Below are 18,245 nucleotides of genomic sequence, written 5' to 3' on the forward strand. Positions count from 1 at the left end.
GGCACTTTGGTCCAGAAGGGCAGAAGTGGGAGCCGTGGGGGGGCTCCACGACTTTCAGCTTGACATCTCGATGGGGAAAAGTTGGCTCATAGAGCTCACCACGCGGGTTCTCCTTCCTCACAGATTGGACCACCGCTTTTTTTTTTTTTTTTTTTGCCACGCGGGGATTTCTTTACTGGAATAGATTGGACTCAAGTGCCCTTTCAGAAACCTCCCAGCTCCAAGATTCGGGGGTTCTGTGAAGGACCGAGGAATAAATCGGAAGAGCTGCAATGTTTACGGACGGATTGTCTGCTAGGGAGGGTCTCTCCAGAGGTCTAAAGGCGGGTTTTTCCAAACTGATGAGCCCGGGATATCCTAGAACAAGGAGGGTCGGAGCCTCTGGGGGAGGGCCAGGGCTATCTAAGGGAGGGTGTTTAGGGAAGGGGTTTGGACTGTCCACGGTGGTGGAATTTGAGGTGGCAAGGGAAGGAAGTAGAATGTCTAAGGGGGCTCAAGGGGAAGGGGCGACAGAGCCCAAGGTTGGGTCTGTTCAAAAGGGAAACACTGGGTGGGGCTAAGGGGCAGCTAGGTAGTGAAGCGAATAGAGCTCCGGGCGTGAAGTCTGAAAGGTCTGAGTTCAAATTCAGACATTTATTAGCAGCGTGACTGTGGGTAAGTGACATGGCCCCTGTTTGCCTCAGTTCCTCATCTGTAAAATGGGAATTCTCTGCAGACTGTCTTTTCCAAGAAAACTCCAGGCTCTTCCCTTTGGAAAGCTCTGTCCCCCAGGGTCTCTTTCTTAGACTGTCAGAGTCCCCTTCTTTAGCAAGACCCAAGCTGCCAGGTGAGCTAGTTCCACTTCCCGCAGGTGGGGGGCGTCTCCAGAGGGCTGGGGCTGGAAGTGGGCAGGGCCGGGGGCAGGGAGCGGGGCCGTGACCTGGCAGCGCGAACGCGAATGGCGCGCTTTGGCCGCTGCGCGGCGCCGTAGTCCCCGGTGGTTGCCGGGGGAACGGGCCCCGCGCCTGCGAGCCAGGGGAGGCCTCGCCTCGGCGGCCCAGGCCGCTCCCGTCCGCGCCTCAGCCGCCGCCTTCCGGCCTCCTCCCCGGCTCCTCGCCGGCTCCAGGGATGCGATGGGGCCCCTGGGGAAGGGGACGCGGGGGTCGCGGGCCTGGCGGCCGGGCGCCGCGGCCGCCGAGGCAAGGAGGGTCTGACGCTCCCGGGCCGTCTCGGGGCGGAGAGGTCCCCGGCCGGGCCGGGCGGCGGGAGAAGGTGAGAGCGCCCGGGACGCACGAGGAGGGAGGGGGCCGGGTCCGGAGGATGGAGGGAAGGGGGCCGGAGAGGATGGAGTTCAAGGGAAGTAGGGCGGGCGGTAAGGGGGGCCGGAGCCGGAGGATGGAGGGGGTACGTAAAGCCCCCGGGACATGGAGGACGCCGAGAGGACTGGGGCCCAGAGTAAGGGGGGGCCAGGATGGAGGGAAGCGGGGGGAGGATAAAGCCCAGCGGGAGGGGGACCAGGATGGAGTAAAGTCCGGGTATCTCAAAGACTCGAAGGGTTGGGGCTCATGAGAGAGGGAGGGCCAGGGCAGGAGGAGGGGGCGTGGGGGAGGGGAGGACTCGCCACGGGCCAGCCGGGATTCCGACTTTGGGGTGGGAGGAGGGAGGAGGGAGGGGGCATCAGAAGCCATTCCCGAGCCGTCCTAAGGCGGCTCTTGGGCCTTTCCCTGTCTTGCCGGCCCTCAGCCCCTCACCCACCTTTCTGCACCCCCCATCTCCCCGAGCCTCACTTCTTCCCTCCTCCCCTCACCCATCCCGGCGGCTGAGTGGGGACTGACAAGGAGCCCGCTGCGGGAGGTGGGGGGGGGGCGAGCTGGAACATGGGGGTCAGGACGAAACTAGTAAATCTGTACCTGGGCGCAGGTGCTCCGGGAGCACCGACTAAGTGGGTATGGAGAGAGCGGGGAGGTCATGTTGCCCAGGAGACCAGAGGTGAAACAGGGGAAGGGAAGGAAACATGGACAGGGCTGCACCAGGGAGAGGAGGAGGAAGGGGCCTTGATGGGGAGCTTGAGGGGATGGCAGACATGGGGGGCGTGCATGGGGAAGACCCTGGGGGGAGTCAGAATGGGAGTGACAAGAGGATGTGCAGAGGACTGGGCCGGACAGAATGAATCCCAGAGGCCTCTTGTGAGGTCCTCATCTGACTGCTGAGAAACTGAGCCTGCCGGTGACCCAGGTCATCCAGAGAGCGAGCCCAGAGAGAGGCATCGAGGGATAGATCGGAGGAGTTAGAGAATCACTGAAGTTAGAGGGAGCCAGGGAGCTCTTGGACACTGGGGGGTAGTATATAGTACAGAGGTTTTTACACCTTTAGAGAAGGAAGGAAAAGTTTCTCTCAGATGCTTCTACTTCCTTCCCCGTCTCCGTCACCCCGGGTGCTCTTGTCTTCTCTTCCCAGTCATGCCCAAGACTCCTTGACACACATATGAGTGGGAACTTTAAATGAGGTCACTGGAGAAGGCAAAATAGAAATCCTACCAGGCCTGAACGCTCCTGGCTTCCTCGTTTGCTTGAAAAGAGTACATTTTGTCTCCTCCTCCCCTTATCTTTCCTTCCTATTTTTTTCACAAGGTCAGGCCTTGTTAAGTTTAAGAAAGGAAACAAACATATATCAAGTGCTTCCTGTGTGCTAGGCCCTGGACTTAGGGAAAGAAATTAAGAAAAAAAGATTGTGGTCAGGATTTTGAGTGTTTAGTGTTTACCACTAGTAAACACTAAACACTGTCACTGACCCGTTCCCAAAGGAACAGGAGTGTGTCTTCCACATTCCCTTCTGTGGAGTCGGGCAGGATATAGTGAAGGCCAGTGGGTGTTTGCTAATGATGCCCCCCATGTGGCCGAGCTGTTTTCCGGGCCACGCTTGGCTCTGGCCCTGACCAACTGGCGTGTAGCTGGCACTGTCGTGTCCTGGAGCAGAGCAGTTTCTTTTCAGCTCGGGCTCCCAGGGAAGTGCTGAAAGGGGCGGAGTTGCCTGGGGAGCTCATCTGGATTTCATTGGTACATCTTGTGCCCCAGATGTGGGGCTTTTGTGTCTGGCTTTGCTCCCTCCCCCCTTTTCAAAATCAAAATCATCCCTGTCGAAGGAATTCATGGCCATAAACTCCTTCAATGAAATTGTCACAAGTTGTTAAAAGCTGGCCCTGGATTTTGAGGGCAGGCTTTGTTTCTTGGCCAACTGGCTTCAGTTTCTGGTGAATTATTCAGGGGCCCTGTTAGAGTCAGTCTTGGCTAATCCCTGTCAGTCATGACCCCCCCCCCCACCTCCTTTCCCCCACTGGCCTCAAGAGCCTTAGACAATATCAGCCTGGGCCAAACGGTGGTCTCCAATCTGGAGACATTTCCCACTATTGATGGCTTACTGCCAAAGGCACCTAGGCATTGGGCATTGTCATGCCCCAGGCACGGATGACTCTTGAGCCATTCTGTGACTCCCAGCATAGCCCCATCAACTGGTCTTCAAGAAATGGATTCTCTCTGTTTGTATGGCTAAATACAACAAGGCAACAGATAGATCTGAATTTATGACATTCAAATAAATATCGTCCTTCAAATTACTCTCTTTGGAGACTTTATCTAGTTCTTCTGATGCTGCTTCCTTGTGGTGGCTGTTAATGGAAAGGATAGTTAGTTTGTTGCCTCTGGAGGAGCAGGACTAAGGTGGAAGAGGATGTTAGTAAAAAAGCATTTTGTAAAACTCGAGAAGCGGTATTTAAATGTTACTTTGTACCACCATTAAAGACATAACTAACAAGCCATATGAAAACTCATCATAATGGCTAGCATATAAATGTTGCCTACAGTTTACAAAGTATCTTACCTACATTATCTTATTTGATCCTCACAACTGTACAAAGTAAATAGTGCAATTAGGATTGTAATCATTTGGATGATTAGGAGGCCTCAGGAAGTGACATTACTTGCCCAAGTTCACTTAGCTATTATCAGAGCAGGAAAGGACATTATTGGGTCCAACCCCATCTCTTTACAAAAAAGTAAATTGAGATCCAGAGGAAGAAAAAAGGAGTTTCACACAATCAACCTCATTACAAATTGGCACTTAAAAAATTAATTTGATTGAAATATCTTTTGGCTAAGTCCAGAAATACAGTTTTCTCTCTGACAATGAAGATTTGCTAACATTGAGAATATCCCAGAGAAAGTGTAGGGTCTGAGTTAAAACAGCTGCTCCATGAGTTTGACTTCAACTCCTGGATGAGCTAGGGAGGTCCAGCCTCTCCCTCCCCGTCAGCTGCCTCAGTTGTGGAGAGGATCAGCCGTGGCAACTGCTGGAACTGGGACATTCCTGGCTCTGGCCTTGACACTGGCTGTAGTGTTGGTGGCCCAGGGAACAGTGAAGTGCAATGACCTCATACTATCTGCAACAGGCAGTTTTATAAGTCTGACGGAGAGGGGTGCTTCCCCTTTCCAACATTGAGATGGACTAGGAACACAGTAAGTGCTTAATAAATGCATTTTTATTTACTCATGAATTCATATATAGTGACTCACTTTGATAAATACCTAAGAATAATTAAAAAAAATTTTCAGCTATGGAAGCATAGTTTTGATAAGGTTATATTATCCCAATATGACCACTTTAATGGGTAAGTCATTTCTATGAATACATTCTGCTCCTTTTGTTTTTTAAAAACTAAAATCTTAACTTTGTAGTTGTGTTTCATTTAGTTTCCAGGTTAGAGGCTTACTAGAGCTAAGGAAATATGAAGAAACCAGAAAAAGATCAATCTAACAATTGAATGAAACCAGGAATTTCATGAAGATGTTAAGAAAGTTATATTTAGCCTCAAGAAGAGAAGTGTAAAGAGTAAATGGGATTCTTCCACCTTGGGCTAGATGGTCCCTTTAAGTCTGACAGTTTGTGATTCTAAATGTCTTGATGAAGTTCATATATATGAAGGATTGTTATTTAGGAAAATTGTGACTAGCTATTATACACCAGCATTGTAAGGAATTGAGGAAATGGCTTTAATTTTAGCAGGAATTCATGAGATTATGTATAAGAAAGAATTTTCTGCTTATAAAGGGTGTTAATGAGAAATTATAAAAGTTATAACACTTGTAGGATCATATATTAGGAGCTATTTAGGTCTGAGAGTCTCACTAGGCCATTCCCCTCATTTTAGGTACAGAAATGAAGCTGCAGCAAAAGAGAATAATTTGTTGAAGACCCAGGGATAAATGTATAGATCATTGCAGACTCTCTCTTGTGGATGTTGGGCTGGGCTTTCGAGGCACCAGAACACAGCTCTCAAGCCAAATCAGGAGCTATCCTGTCACTAGTGAGTGAGACTTAACCTTCCTCCGTTCTTTTGTGATTGCCTGGTGCCAGTCAGGGTAGGAATCTCTTTCTCTTAGTGATAGTCTTACCTCTATTAGTGTGTGTGTCATAGTGGCTATCTCTTGAAAGGATTGATTGTTCGGTAAACTTTTCAGAAGTTGTTTTTTTCCTAGTAGCAGGCCTATGTGGCTAACTGCCATCTGAGAACTACCTCATCAATGGCATTGTGGATCAACCAACTGGACTTTTCCTCAGCATTGTCTAGCTGAATCAAAGAGCTTTTAGCATAAGATTTCATCATTTTATAATTGTCCAATGGATTCTAAAAAATAACATTGAAATAGAACTATTTTGTGATATGTAGTACCACGAAGCGGGGAAGTGTCTGATAGAGGGGAATGGGATCTCAACTTTTAGCTTCAAACCATTGAGATCTAGAGCTAGACATAGCTAGCCCATCTGGCATTTGCTCTCTCGAACAGTATGCTGGATAACACTGAACTAGGAGTCAGAAAAGTTCTGCTTATACATGACTCTCATTAGCTGTGTCACTGTAGGCAAGAGATCCAAAGTCATCTGCCTTGTGTGGTCGTGGGTCCCCTTCAGGGGGGACTTCAGGCAGGTGCTAGATGACCAACCAATTGCTGATGTGGCATAGATAAGGATTCTTTTTTTGAGAATGGATTGGACTAGGATGATCACTCAGGTTCCTTACAACTCTGTGTGAATTCTCTGAGCTTTAATTTTCCTTAAAAAATGGAGGCAATGCTATGTTTCCTATATGTCAAAGAGTTGTGGAGAAGGTGCTTCATAAAATTCTCTAGAAACAAGCTATAGTAATTATATATAATAAATAATTATAACAATAATGATTTGGGGTCCCTTATCTTTAAGTTTTTCCTGGCTCTCCTAGATCAAAAGAAACACAAGATGTAGTGTGGCTTAGGTGATAGGAATAATAGTGATGATAAAACTTGCCTTTCTAGCCTAAATTGGTATTCTAGACAGAGATCAGAGACAGAGGCCCAGCTGTCATTCACACAATTCCTGCACTGCCAGGAGGGCTGTCCCTTGCCCCTGAGATGCTGTTAGATTAACAAGGGGTAGAGAAGCCCTTTCTCACAGGCCATTTGGGGACCTCAGGTTTAAAATAATAGCCCACTAATAGGAAATGACTAACTGAGCTTAACAGAGTCAACCAGTGTGTGTTCTCATTATTATTGGCACAACAGCTGATACCATTACCAAATGATTACATGCCTGACTTGGTTTACACTTGGACAAATATGAAGAGAAAAGTAACAAATTACTGGGGTATAGACTTCTGGAAACTCCTCTTTGATTTCAGCTCACTTTAAGAGCATTCTCTGCCCCCACCCCTGTTCCCACTCCCATTGCTTACACCTTAGTTTACCTACCTGCAAAAGAAACCATATTCCCTAAGGCTTTGACTGGAGTTCTGGGCTTTGAGACCAGAGTCTATAGGAATTGATGCTAATTGGATTTTCCATGTTCTGCTTTCTCTGGAGATGAACATCTGCCACAAGCCCTCTAACAAGACAGCTCCAGAGAAATCTGAATGGACCCCTTCAGACAAGGGCAGTGGACCATCCCCTGAGATCTGTGGCCAGCGTTCTCGGAGAAATGGTTGGAGTTGGCCCCCTCACCCGTTCCAGATCGTGGCTTGGCTGCTGTACCTCTTCTTTGCTCTGATCGGCTTTGGGATCCTCGTCCCCCTCCTGCCTCACCCGTGGGTGCCTGCTGGCTACGTTGTATCCTTGGAAGATGGTGAGGTGTGCTGGCAGTTTTGGGGAGGGAGTCAGCCTCTGGAGGGACTTAAGAGGAAGGGGCTAGGGTCAGGGAGCATTGGCAAGTCCCAGCTCTGCCACCAGAGCTAGGGGCTAGTACTTCTTCCTCAGGGCCTTCATTTCCTCATTTGTAAAATTAAGGGGCCCTCTTCTACAAGTGCTTATTCATCTTTCATTTTGTGCAAGGCATCCTCCATCCTGGGTACCAGCCATTCAAAGACAACAATGAGACAGTTCTGACCTCAAGGTGGTTTCATTTACTGGAATGATATGCATGTCTGTGCATAATAAATGAAGAATGTACACAACATAATCTTGAGAGGGAGGGAATTAGTAAGCAAATGGAAGGCCTCTTGTAGGAGATGGCAGTTGGGCTGTGGGGAAGGAAAGCCGCAGATTCCAACAGGAAGCCATTAGGAGAGAGCAACCAAAGGCTCTCAATTTTTCCCTTGGTGATGATGTTCAATGCCTCATAATCTCTTTGAGCCTGTTTCTTCATATGTAAAAATGTTAGTAAGGGCCAACTCACTAAGTTTTTATGAAATTCTACTATGTCATGCCATAGACAAAAAACCACTAAATACTATTGAAAGAGAAGAAATACTAGCCAGGTTTTTGTAGGTGCAAATCAATTTAAATAGACTCAGCATCTGGAAAGGCAGGTTTGCACAAAATATCAATGACAGGATGAGCATAATAAAGAATTTGCTGTAGAGTTCCCTTAAATACCAAATGCCTCAGGGAATTTTAAATGTGATTTAATTTAAGATTAGTTGTGTATCAGAATTTCTCCATAGAGGTGACCCTAGTTATGGCTGTAGAATGCAAGCTTTGGCAAGTTCTAAATCAGGAAACCTTCAAGGTGACAGCCTTGACAAAGGGATTTGGAGAATCTGGGGACCAGCCAGTTAAGGATGGAAAGACTTACATATCACCAGAAGATGGTGATTAGTCTGAGATTCCTTCCTTCCTTCCTTCCTTCCTTCCATCCTTCCTTCCTTCCTTCCTTCCTTCCTTCCTTCCTTCCTTCCTTCCTTCCTTCCTTCCTTCCTTCCTTCCTTCCTTCCTTCCTTCCTTCCTTCCTTCCTTCCTTCCTTCCTTCCTTCCTTCCTTCCTTCCTTCCTTCCTTCCTTCCTTCCTTCCTTCCTTCCTTCCTTCCTTCCTTCCTTCCTTCCTTCCTTCCTTCCTTCCTTCCTTCCTTCCTTCCTTCCTTCCTTCCTTCCTTCCTTCCTTCCTTCCTTCCTTCCTTCCTTCCTTCCTTCCTTCCTTCCTTCCTTCCTTCCTTCCTTCCTTCCTTCCTTCCTTCCTTCCTTCCTTCCTTCCTTCCTTCCTTCCTTCCTTCCTTCCTTCCTTCCTTCCTTCCTTCCTTCCTTCCTTCCTTCCTTCCTTCCTTCCTTCCTTCCTTCCTTCCTTCCTTCCTTCCTTCCTTCCTTCCTTCCTTCCTTCCTTCCTTCCTTCCTTCCTTCCTTCCTTCCTTCCTTCCTTCCTTCCTTCCTTCCTTCCTTCCTTCCTTCCTTCCTTCCTTCCTTCCTTCCTTCCTTCCTTCCTTCCTTCCTTCCTTCCTTCCTTCCTTCCTTCCTTCCTTCCTTCCTTCCTTCCTTCCTTCCTTCCTTCCTTCCTTCCTTCCTTCCTTCCTTCCTTCCTTCCTTCCTTCCTTCCTTCCTTCCTTCCTTCCTTCCTTCCTTCCTTCCTTCCTTCCCATAGCAACTCAAAAAAAACCCCAAAAAAACCAAAAAAAAGCCAATTACCCAATCAAAAGGGATAGCAATCTCTGGAGGAAATATTGATTTTGATGAAATAATGACTCCTTAATTGTATTGGTGAAATTTGTTTATCTCTCAGTGTCCCTAAGGGGACTGGGCCATTTTTTTTTTTTTTTTTTTTTTTTTTTTACTTTTGCAACTTCTGAGCCTGGCATTATTGTTATAGTCCTAATCAGAGGGTAATAGGGTTTAGAGCTAGGAAAAATCTTAACAATCCTCAAGTCTAATTTCTTTATTCTACAGAGGAGGAAAACGAGGGCCAGGGAAGTCAAATATTCTTTCTTCAAGGTCATTCATATAGGTAGTAAGTAGTAGAGTTGGAATTTCAGGCCAGGTTCTCTGACTTAGCTAAATACTCTTTCTATGATCCTATGCTAGACAGTAAGACCTTAATGTATTTATGAATTGAACTGACTTTAATTTGCTGAACAGTTTAGATATTTTTATGAACATGTTTGTCTTTTAAGTCAGGGTATAATTGAATAAGAGCCTTCTTTGTTCAACACTCTTCAGCTATTGTTTTTCCCAGGTTTTTCCTGAGATACAGCTGCCCTAAATCCTTCCAGCTCCTAAAGGGGGAACCTTTTTGGGCTCTTCCAGCCTCGCTTCCTTTACAAATAGCTACTTTCTAATCAGCCAGGTATATGCTAATGAGAAGAGGAGCCTATTAGTCTCACTGATGTTACTCCTTTTCTTTCCCATGTGAAGGTGACCTAGAGGTACACATATAGGTCATGGATTGTTGTGTATGTTGTGTGACAGTATGGAACCATGTGAAATAGTTGTTCTGAGTCCATTCTGTGTGACGGTGCCAAGAGGCTTCACTGTGTTTGTGCCTCTGCAGCTCTTATTTAAATAGGAAATCTATGTGTGACCCTGGGCAAGTTACTTAACCCTAGCCTCAGGGGGAAAAAAAATAGGAAACCTGAAGATCATCATTTTCTCTCCTTTCATTGACACTGAATGTTAGCGTTTTTCAAAGCCTAAGATCCCATTAGTTTTTCTGACCTCCATGTCATATTGTTGGCTCTTATAGAAGACTACAACAGCATGCAGTTGTTTTTTTTTTTTTTAAGTTGTTACCTAGCAAATTCACTCCCAGTTTAAGTATGAAACTTGACGTTTATCTCTCTATCCTTCTTTCACACTTGGTCATAGTATTGGTCTAATCTTCTAGTCCGTGAAGCTTTCTGGATTCTGATTCTGATGTCTTTTGTGTTCTCCACCAGCTTCTGGCTTTTTGGTACCACATATGTCTTTCTCCAAGTTCTGGGTAAAGACGAGGCACGCAGCAGGTAGAAGCAGAGCTCCTTGAGCACCCCGCCTTAGATCTCTGCATAATGGCATTTGAAGGCCCAGTGACTTCTTGGTGCCTGCTGGTCTAAAACCCAGCTCAGATTTTACATCATTCTGGAGTCTTGAAACCCCTGTCAGAAAAGGAAATGAATTAACTTTTCACCTGAACTGTTCTTCATAAAGCCTTGTTGGCTCTTGGTTATCATTTGTTCCTTTTCTGGAAGTTCAGTGCCTTTAATAATTCATGTTTATAATTTTGCCAGAAACTTAAATGAAAACTCATTGACCTAAGTTTAGATTCCATTCTTTTCCTTTTAACAAATCAGGACATCTGCTCTTTTCTAGGCTTGTAGTATTCTCTCGTTCTCTGTGACCTTTGAATAATTGTGCGAAATTGCTCAGCATTCACATCTACCCATTCTTTAGAATAAATATGATCCTGGGATGTGGCTCATTTCGGTCTCAAGACTTGAATTCCTCAGGGTAGGTCTTATCACCTGCTTATTTCTATTATCAGAATTACTAAAGCTACTTTTGTTCTCTCCAGTAATTAGAAACAGAAGGAAATGAGTGGCCCTGTTCTCCAGATGTGTTTTGTCCACATCTCCTGTATCTTGACCTGCTTCCTTCTTTGAATCTATTTTTTTTTCTCATAGAGTTTTAAAACAGCAACCACTACTTCCCTTTTTCTCATCTTTGACTTTTTAATGCCAGCCTTAGTTCATTCTGACCTTGGACACTCAGAGGTTATACATGTGCAATCATATAAAACATTTTCATGTTAGCAATGTTGAGGAAGAAAACATCTTTTTAAAAACCCATGAAAAAAAGAGTCAAAAACTGATTCCATCAGTTCTTTCTCTGAAGGTGGATAGAATTGTCATGAGTTCTTTGAATTATCTTAGATCATTGTATTGCTGAGAATCATAAGTCATTCCCAGTTTCTGTGTACATTGTGCTCCTGGTTCTGCTCACTTCATTTTGCATCAGTTCATGTAAGTCGAGTTTTTTTTTTTCTGAAGTCCAATTGCTCATCATTTCATATAGCACAATAATATTCCATCACATTCATATACCACAATTTGTTCAGTCATTCCCCAATTCATGTGCATCCTTTCAATTTTAAATTCTTCACAAAAAGAGCTGCTATACATGTTGTTTTTTTTTTTTACAAATGGGTCTTTTCTCTTTTTGTCTTTCCATTTCTTGTCCAAAACGTCATAGTCTTTAGCAATGTTTACTAAATTTCTTTTGGCAATAACACTGAATCACATGAATCGCCAGAATTATGTAGTGATCATCTCTTTTAAGACCAGTGGTGTTTCTCATGTTTGTTTTCTTAGCACTTTACACAATGCCTGGTACCAAATAAACACTTAAAAACTTTATCTTTTCTCTCTCCCTCATCCCCCTCACTTTTCTCTTTTTTCTCTTCTTTCCTCCTCCCAATATGAGCTAGGTTTTTTTTTATTTTACAGATCAGGAAACTTGAGGCTTTCCACAGGAATCCAGTGATTCCTGTATTGGTTCTGGGCACTATAGAGAAACTTTTTTTTTGGATGTAAAAATCTTCTGAGCGTAGTTTAGTATAACTTGGTTATCTCCAAGTGAGGCAATCCATTACCAAACTGGATATAGAAAAAGTACCATACAGTGCTAACGTGTTGTATTGATTGATTTTAATAAGACTTTACAAAGCACCTCCCTCCCCCTCCTGCTCTGAGTACCTCCCCTAGTGCTGATGGACTGATCTCAAGATTGGCTCCTTCTTTAGCTCTCTGGCATAGATAAACTGTGGTTGGACCCAGGAATTATTATAAGAGTAGCACATACCAAATATCACTACCCCCCATAACTTTCAAGCCATGGAGAAACTGAGTCCCAGAGGCCTCAGATTTTGCTCCAAGTCCCCAGAGCTCTCTCTGCTAACAATCAGTGCTTTAGCCAGATCAGAAAAGGTGACAGGGCCCAGAGAAGTGTTCCTGCTCCTGGTATCTCTGACTATAGGATTTACAACTGGAAAGGACCTTTTCTCTAGTTTACAAATGAGGAGCTGAGGGCCAAAGAAGGAACTGGCCCAAGAAGACAAGCTCATTGGGGGAGCCAGTATTCAAATCAGATCTCCCAATGCCAAATCGCATCATCTTTGCTTTATATCATCCTCCCTCCCTCATACATGTAGCAGAACCTCTGCCAACATTCTAGGGGCCAGGAGAGCTATGCAGACGATTTGCTCTGTCCTTCCTTCGGTGTTTCCCTGTGCATTGTGCTGAGTAGTGAGGAGAAGTGTGGGGTCTGCTCCCAGCAAATGACTTCCTATGGTTTAGGATTGGGGGGCCTTTCCACATCTGTCATGTTACACATGAGGAAACTTGAGCTCTTAAGACATTACATGACCTTCCCAGAGACACAGAGCCAAGTATGAGCACAGAGACCTCACATCCCTGATCCCTCCTCCATCCCTTCTGCAGCACCAGGCTGCTTCCAATCAGTAATAACAACTTATGGGTTGTCCAGCATCAGAATGCTGAGAAAGCTTTTGGAATTCCTTGCAACCACAGGGAAGTGTCAGGGAGTGCAAGCATACCTCCATTTTAGAAATGAGAAAACAGAGACCCTGAAAAGCTGTCCCATAACTAGCAAATACTTGCTCCAGCTCTCTCAGTCTGTAAGTGCAGCGCTTCTTTCATTCGCATTGGCAAATCTCTCCTGCTTCCCCCGATATTTGGAAGCAGCAGTTTTCCGGTTTCCCAGAATGGAGGTAGTCTTAAAGGCGTGGGGGCAAGGGCCTGTTCCCTCAGTAACGGTCACTGACCAGCTGCCATGTGCAGGCCTCCAGGGGCAAGGAATCAGGTGGGCCCTGGGCTAGAAGAGGAAGCTGTGGAGGACAGCCATGCAGTTTGTGGCTATTGACCGACTTTATGTGCAGTGTCTTTAACTATCGGGCTCAGTGTATGGGAATTGTCTTTCTCTGCCATCTCATCGTCCACCTGACTGCGGTCTCCATCGATCCAGCAGATGCCAACGTCCGGGACAAAAGCTACACGGGGCCTCTGCCCATCTTCAACCGCAGCCAGCACGCTCATGTCATTGAGGACCTGCACTGTAATCTCTGCGATGTGGACGTGTGAGTTGTCCCAGGGGCAGGGAAGGGCGACAGCAGAGGAGGCAGTCAGTGCCCAGAGAGAGGGGGTAATGATCTGAGCTCCCAGATTTCTTTAATGAAGGGGAGACAGCTCCTCCCCCCACCCACCCAGGACTCATTCAGGCTTCTGACTCCCTGTGTGTTTGTGTTCTCAGCTCTCTAGTCTTCTCTTTTCCCATGTGTGGAATAAAATTATAATAGTATATGTTCCTATGGTCCTGCCAATAACATTATCCCCATCTGGTGGAGGGGAAACTGACTCCGGGATATTGTGACTATTCTGGTGTCACAAAGTTAGCAAGTGGAAAAACCAGCATTCACTGGAGTGAGGACCACCTATTGAGTCTGTTGCAGAGGATTCTTGTTCAGGTCCACATCCAGCTAATTGGCCTCAGAAGTCTTATGAATATCCTGAGATTCTGTGGTTCTGCAAACCCATTTCTGACCATAAGTCCAATATTCTTTTAACTATAGAAGAGTTAATTCTCTTAAGCCAAGGCTCTTCAAATTTCCTAAAGTCACAGAATTATGTTTAAGAATATTCATGAAATCTTAGTAGTAAAGTTACAGGGTTCACTTTGTGGTAAAGGTCTTGAGTGTATGTGGGACTAGTTGTACTGTTAGAGAGTAAAGAGGAAAATATAATCTGGAGAATAGACCATCTCTAAGAACCTTAGAGATCATCTAATCCAACCCTTTCATTGTACAACTGGACAAACTGAAGCACAGAGAGATTAAGTGCTTTGCCCAAGACCTCACAGTTAGCAGTTATTCAGGTCTTTTGATACTAAAATTCAGTGCTCTTTCCACATAATGTAATATAATGCTATGTTAATGTAATGTAATATATATATTGTATATATTATATGCATAATGTAATACACATAATTATATAATGTTATGTAATAACATGATAAGATGTTAATGTAATATATATTGTAATATATAATGTAACTATATATTATCATATATTTTATTGTATATATGATTTTACTATATTACATTATATCATATTTAATGTTATCTAGAAGAATAAAAATATAGATTCAGAAATAACTTCTTCACATAAACTTGAGATATCAAAAAATTGAGTAGCTTCACAAAAATAATTGGAACTTAAGACTTCTTGACAAATACCTCAGTGGAATTCTAGTGTTCAAATAGGGCTGCTGGAAATCTCTTTTAGTAACAAGCATGGAGTACTGAGCTCAGTAGTGAAAGGTTCAAGGCATTTGGCTGGATCTACAGGACATATGATTGCCCCTACCAGAATCCCTCTTGATGAACTCCATCTCCTGATGCCCAAGCAGTAGAGGATGCAACCACGGGCCACATAGGCCATCTAGGGAAACACAGACATGCCCCAGGAGCTCTTGAATGACTGCCATCCCTGGAGGCACAGTATCCATAGTCACACATGACTGTGCCAGACAAAAAGTGCTAGGAGCAAACCCTAAGTCCCACACTGGAGCCATTCTAGATTTATCACTCTTCTCCTGAGACTCAGGGCTCAGCTACTTCCCTGCTGTCTTCCTAGACTTCACACAACATCACATGAGCATGGAAAGCACACAAAGGCAGCCTAAAAACCATGGTCCTGCCCTATTGGATGTGGGTGTGGCCTCTGATCCAGTGCACTACCTCATCTGGTCTCTGATCTCTGACTCATTGCTAACATTCAGAAGTTCATCTCTCTTACTAAGTCCCAGGTTAGTTTGTTGCTAACACTATGTTACAAAAACTTCCCTGTCCATGTGAGCATGTGTTTGTATTCTCATGATGTGAACATTGAGGATCCTAGCAATTCTTCTACTGTTTGTGTCATGGATCCTGCTGGCCACTCAGAGAAGCTAAGGAACCCCTTTTTAGAATTGTGTTTATTTATGCATAAAATTTAACACATAGGATTGTAAAGAAATCATGTTATATCTTTTAAGAGTATATTTTATTTTTCAAAATAGACATATAGTTTTCAATCTTCATTTTTATAAAATTTTGTATTCTAAATTTTTCTCCTTCTTTTCCTTACCTATTCCCTCAAGATAGTGAGCAAATTGATATTTTAAATGTGTGCAATCCTTTTAAACATACTTCCATATTTGTCATGTTGTGCAAGAAGAACCAGACCAAAAGGGGGAAAAAACATAAGGAAATAAAACAAACAAAAAGATGAAAATACTATGCTTTGATCCATATTCAGTCTCCATAATTCTCTATCTGGATGTGATTGCCATTTTCCATCCCAAATCTATTGGAATTGCTTAAAATCACTGCTTTATTGAGAAGAGCCAAGTCCATCACAGTTGATCATTTCATAATTTTGTTACAATGTTTTCCTTGTTCTCCTCACTTCACTCAGAAAGAAGTTTCCAGTTTTTTCTGAAATCAGCCTGCTTATCGTTTCTTATAGAACAGTATCTATCTATTACTTTCATATATCATAACTTATTCAGCCATTCCCCAAATGGACATCCACTCAATTTCCAGTACCTTGCCATTATAAATATAACTGGGAAGCCATGTTATATTGAAATACAATTCTAAGTTTTTTTTTTTAAAAAGCTCACAAACCCTTGGTACAAAACCCTCACTTCCCAAAGAGTTTGATGCAAATAAAACATTTCACATAAGGACTGACTCTCAAGACTAGGAGTCAAGAGCTGGTTTGTGTCTGAGTTCTGCCACTTAACGTCTGGCTTTGTGATCTTGGTAAGTGGCTAAATGTCTTTGGGTCTCCCTTTCTCTTTGGTCCAGTGAAAGACCAGGATGAGATCATTGCTGTACTTCCTTCTAATAATCTAATAATCTGATAATCTGGACTTGGGAAGCTCTCGCTACTTGGAGACACACTGGGTATTTCTGGGGATGATGGAGTAGCTGAGCAACTCTCAATACTTTTTGGTGCTTGATGATCTACATGTGCCCACGGTGATCCACATATGTTCTCCCATGAGAATAAAAACATAATGTAAAGGGAAATATCATTCCAAATAGAAGAGTCAGAGGAAAAGTCTCTGTTATAGTGGAGAGTATGCTGGATTTGGAGTCAGAACAAAAATGAGTTCTAATTTAAATACTCTGCTACTTATTACTGATATGGCTATTACCCATGAGACTAATTAGTGCCAAGATTTTTGGACTCCCTGAACTTCATTTTCTTTCTCTGTTAAATTGAGATAGTGCACTCCTACCTTGCCATACTCTCATTGTCTCATGGAGCATAAAGTTTGTGCTAATGATCTGCAAATTTGGATATGTCTGACCAGGCTGGAAGGATCCAAGTGTGGACTTGAGAGTAGTGCCTGTTGGTAGTGGATCAGCCTCAGAGGCTGCCTATATTACAGGTGCCCAGGAGAAGCAGGGATACTCCCATGAGCAAAAGTACATATGCAGATCTTTGGAAGTACTGGAGAGTGCTTTAACTAACCATGTCATGGAATTTTTGTTAGGACCAAATTAAACTGTCACTTTGATGTAATCAAGACACTAAGCTATGGTTCTTATCAGCCCATAGGGATATCTAGACCCAGAGTCAGCATTGCTAACTTCAAGGTGGTTTTATTTCATATTTCTGGGTTCTTTTTAGCCCTGTAATGAGTCAGCCCAGATCAGAAATGATAATGTGAGGGTTTGGAAGCATGGGAGTCAGATAGTTTGGATTTTTAATTTACAATAATGATAACAACAATAATAACTATGATTGGCATTTCTGTGGTACTTTTTGGTTTTTCCTATTTTTTGATTCAACTTTACCAATCTGATGTGTATGAAGTGGAATCTCAGAGTTGTTTTAATTTGCATTTGGCTAAGTATTGTTGATTTGGAGCACTTTTTAATAAGATATTTGATAGCTTGGATTTTTTCCTCTGAAAATACTTTATGGTTAATAAAGCATTATATGCACTGTTATTTAGTTGGATTTTTAAAAAAAATCCTGTAAGATGCAAGTTTTAAGTTTAAGATATTATCCCTATTTGACATAAGAGGAAACTGAGACCAAGGCAGTAAAGAGATTTATTTAAGATCATACAACTTTTACAGATCCAAACCAAGATTCAAATTCAGGCTTTCTGGGTAAAAAGCCTTAAGTGTTCTTTCTGTCATACCACTATGTCTGTGGCTAAGAGGAAATAATTTCCCTCTGCCATTTTCCTTTCTGCTTCCCTCTCTCTTTTTTTCCTTCTCTTTCTTCCTATCTCCTTCCCACACCAGCATCAGTTCCCTTTTCTGAACTTTCCCAGTTAGATAACACAATGGAGTCAGGAAGAATTAAATACAAATGCTGCCTCAAATACTCAGTCGCTGGGTGATTCTGGCCAAGTCATTTAATCTCTGTTGGCTTCAGTTTCCTAGGTGATAAAAGCACTTAGCTCCCAGATTGTTGTGAGAATGCAGTGAGTTAATATATATGAAACATTGCACACAGTATTCTAGGACATATATGATATGCGCCTAGTAAGTACTTGTTGTTGTTGTTTTTGTTGCTCCTCTTCTTCTTCTTCTTCCTCCTCTCTCTATCTCTCTCTGTCTCTCTGTCTCTCTCTGTCTCTCTCTTTGTGTCTGTCTCTGTTTCTGTGTGTGTGTCTCTTTGTCTATCTCTTTCCTCTGTCTGTCTTTGGCTCTGTCTCTTTGACTTTGTATGTCTATTTCTGCCTCTCTGTCTCTCTCTTTTTATATGTCTTTGTATCTCTCTGTCTCTGTTTCTCTCTGTGTGTCTCTCTATCTGTCTCTCTTTGTGTGTCTTTGTGTCTCTATAGTTTTACGTCTTTTTGTTTCTCTCTGTATGTGTCTGTATGTGTCTTTCCTTTCTCTCTCTCTCTCTCTCTCTCTCTCTCTCTCTCTCTCTCTCTCTCTCTCTCTCTCTCTCTCTCTCTGTCTCTCTCTCTCTCTCTCTAT

General features: G+C 43.7%; 1 protein-coding gene across 1 annotated transcript in view; it reads left to right on the plus strand.

The window, feature by feature from the left end:
* Positions 1-982: 982 nt before the first annotated feature.
* Positions 983-18,245, plus strand: part of ZDHHC1 (zDHHC palmitoyltransferase 1) — a 60,121-nt gene continuing 42,858 nt past the window's right edge. The window contains 3 exon segments of the mRNA XM_074284708.1: positions 983-1,251; positions 6,867-7,109; positions 13,156-13,331. Of these exon segments, the coding sequence (XP_074140809.1) occupies positions 1,108-1,251; positions 6,867-7,109; positions 13,156-13,331 (563 nt within the window). The 5' untranslated portion in view covers positions 983-1,107.

This window comes from Sminthopsis crassicaudata, chromosome 2 (genome assembly GCF_048593235.1).
Source record: "Sminthopsis crassicaudata isolate SCR6 chromosome 2, ASM4859323v1, whole genome shotgun sequence".
Classification (NCBI taxonomy): Eukaryota; Metazoa; Chordata; class Mammalia; order Dasyuromorphia; family Dasyuridae; genus Sminthopsis; species Sminthopsis crassicaudata.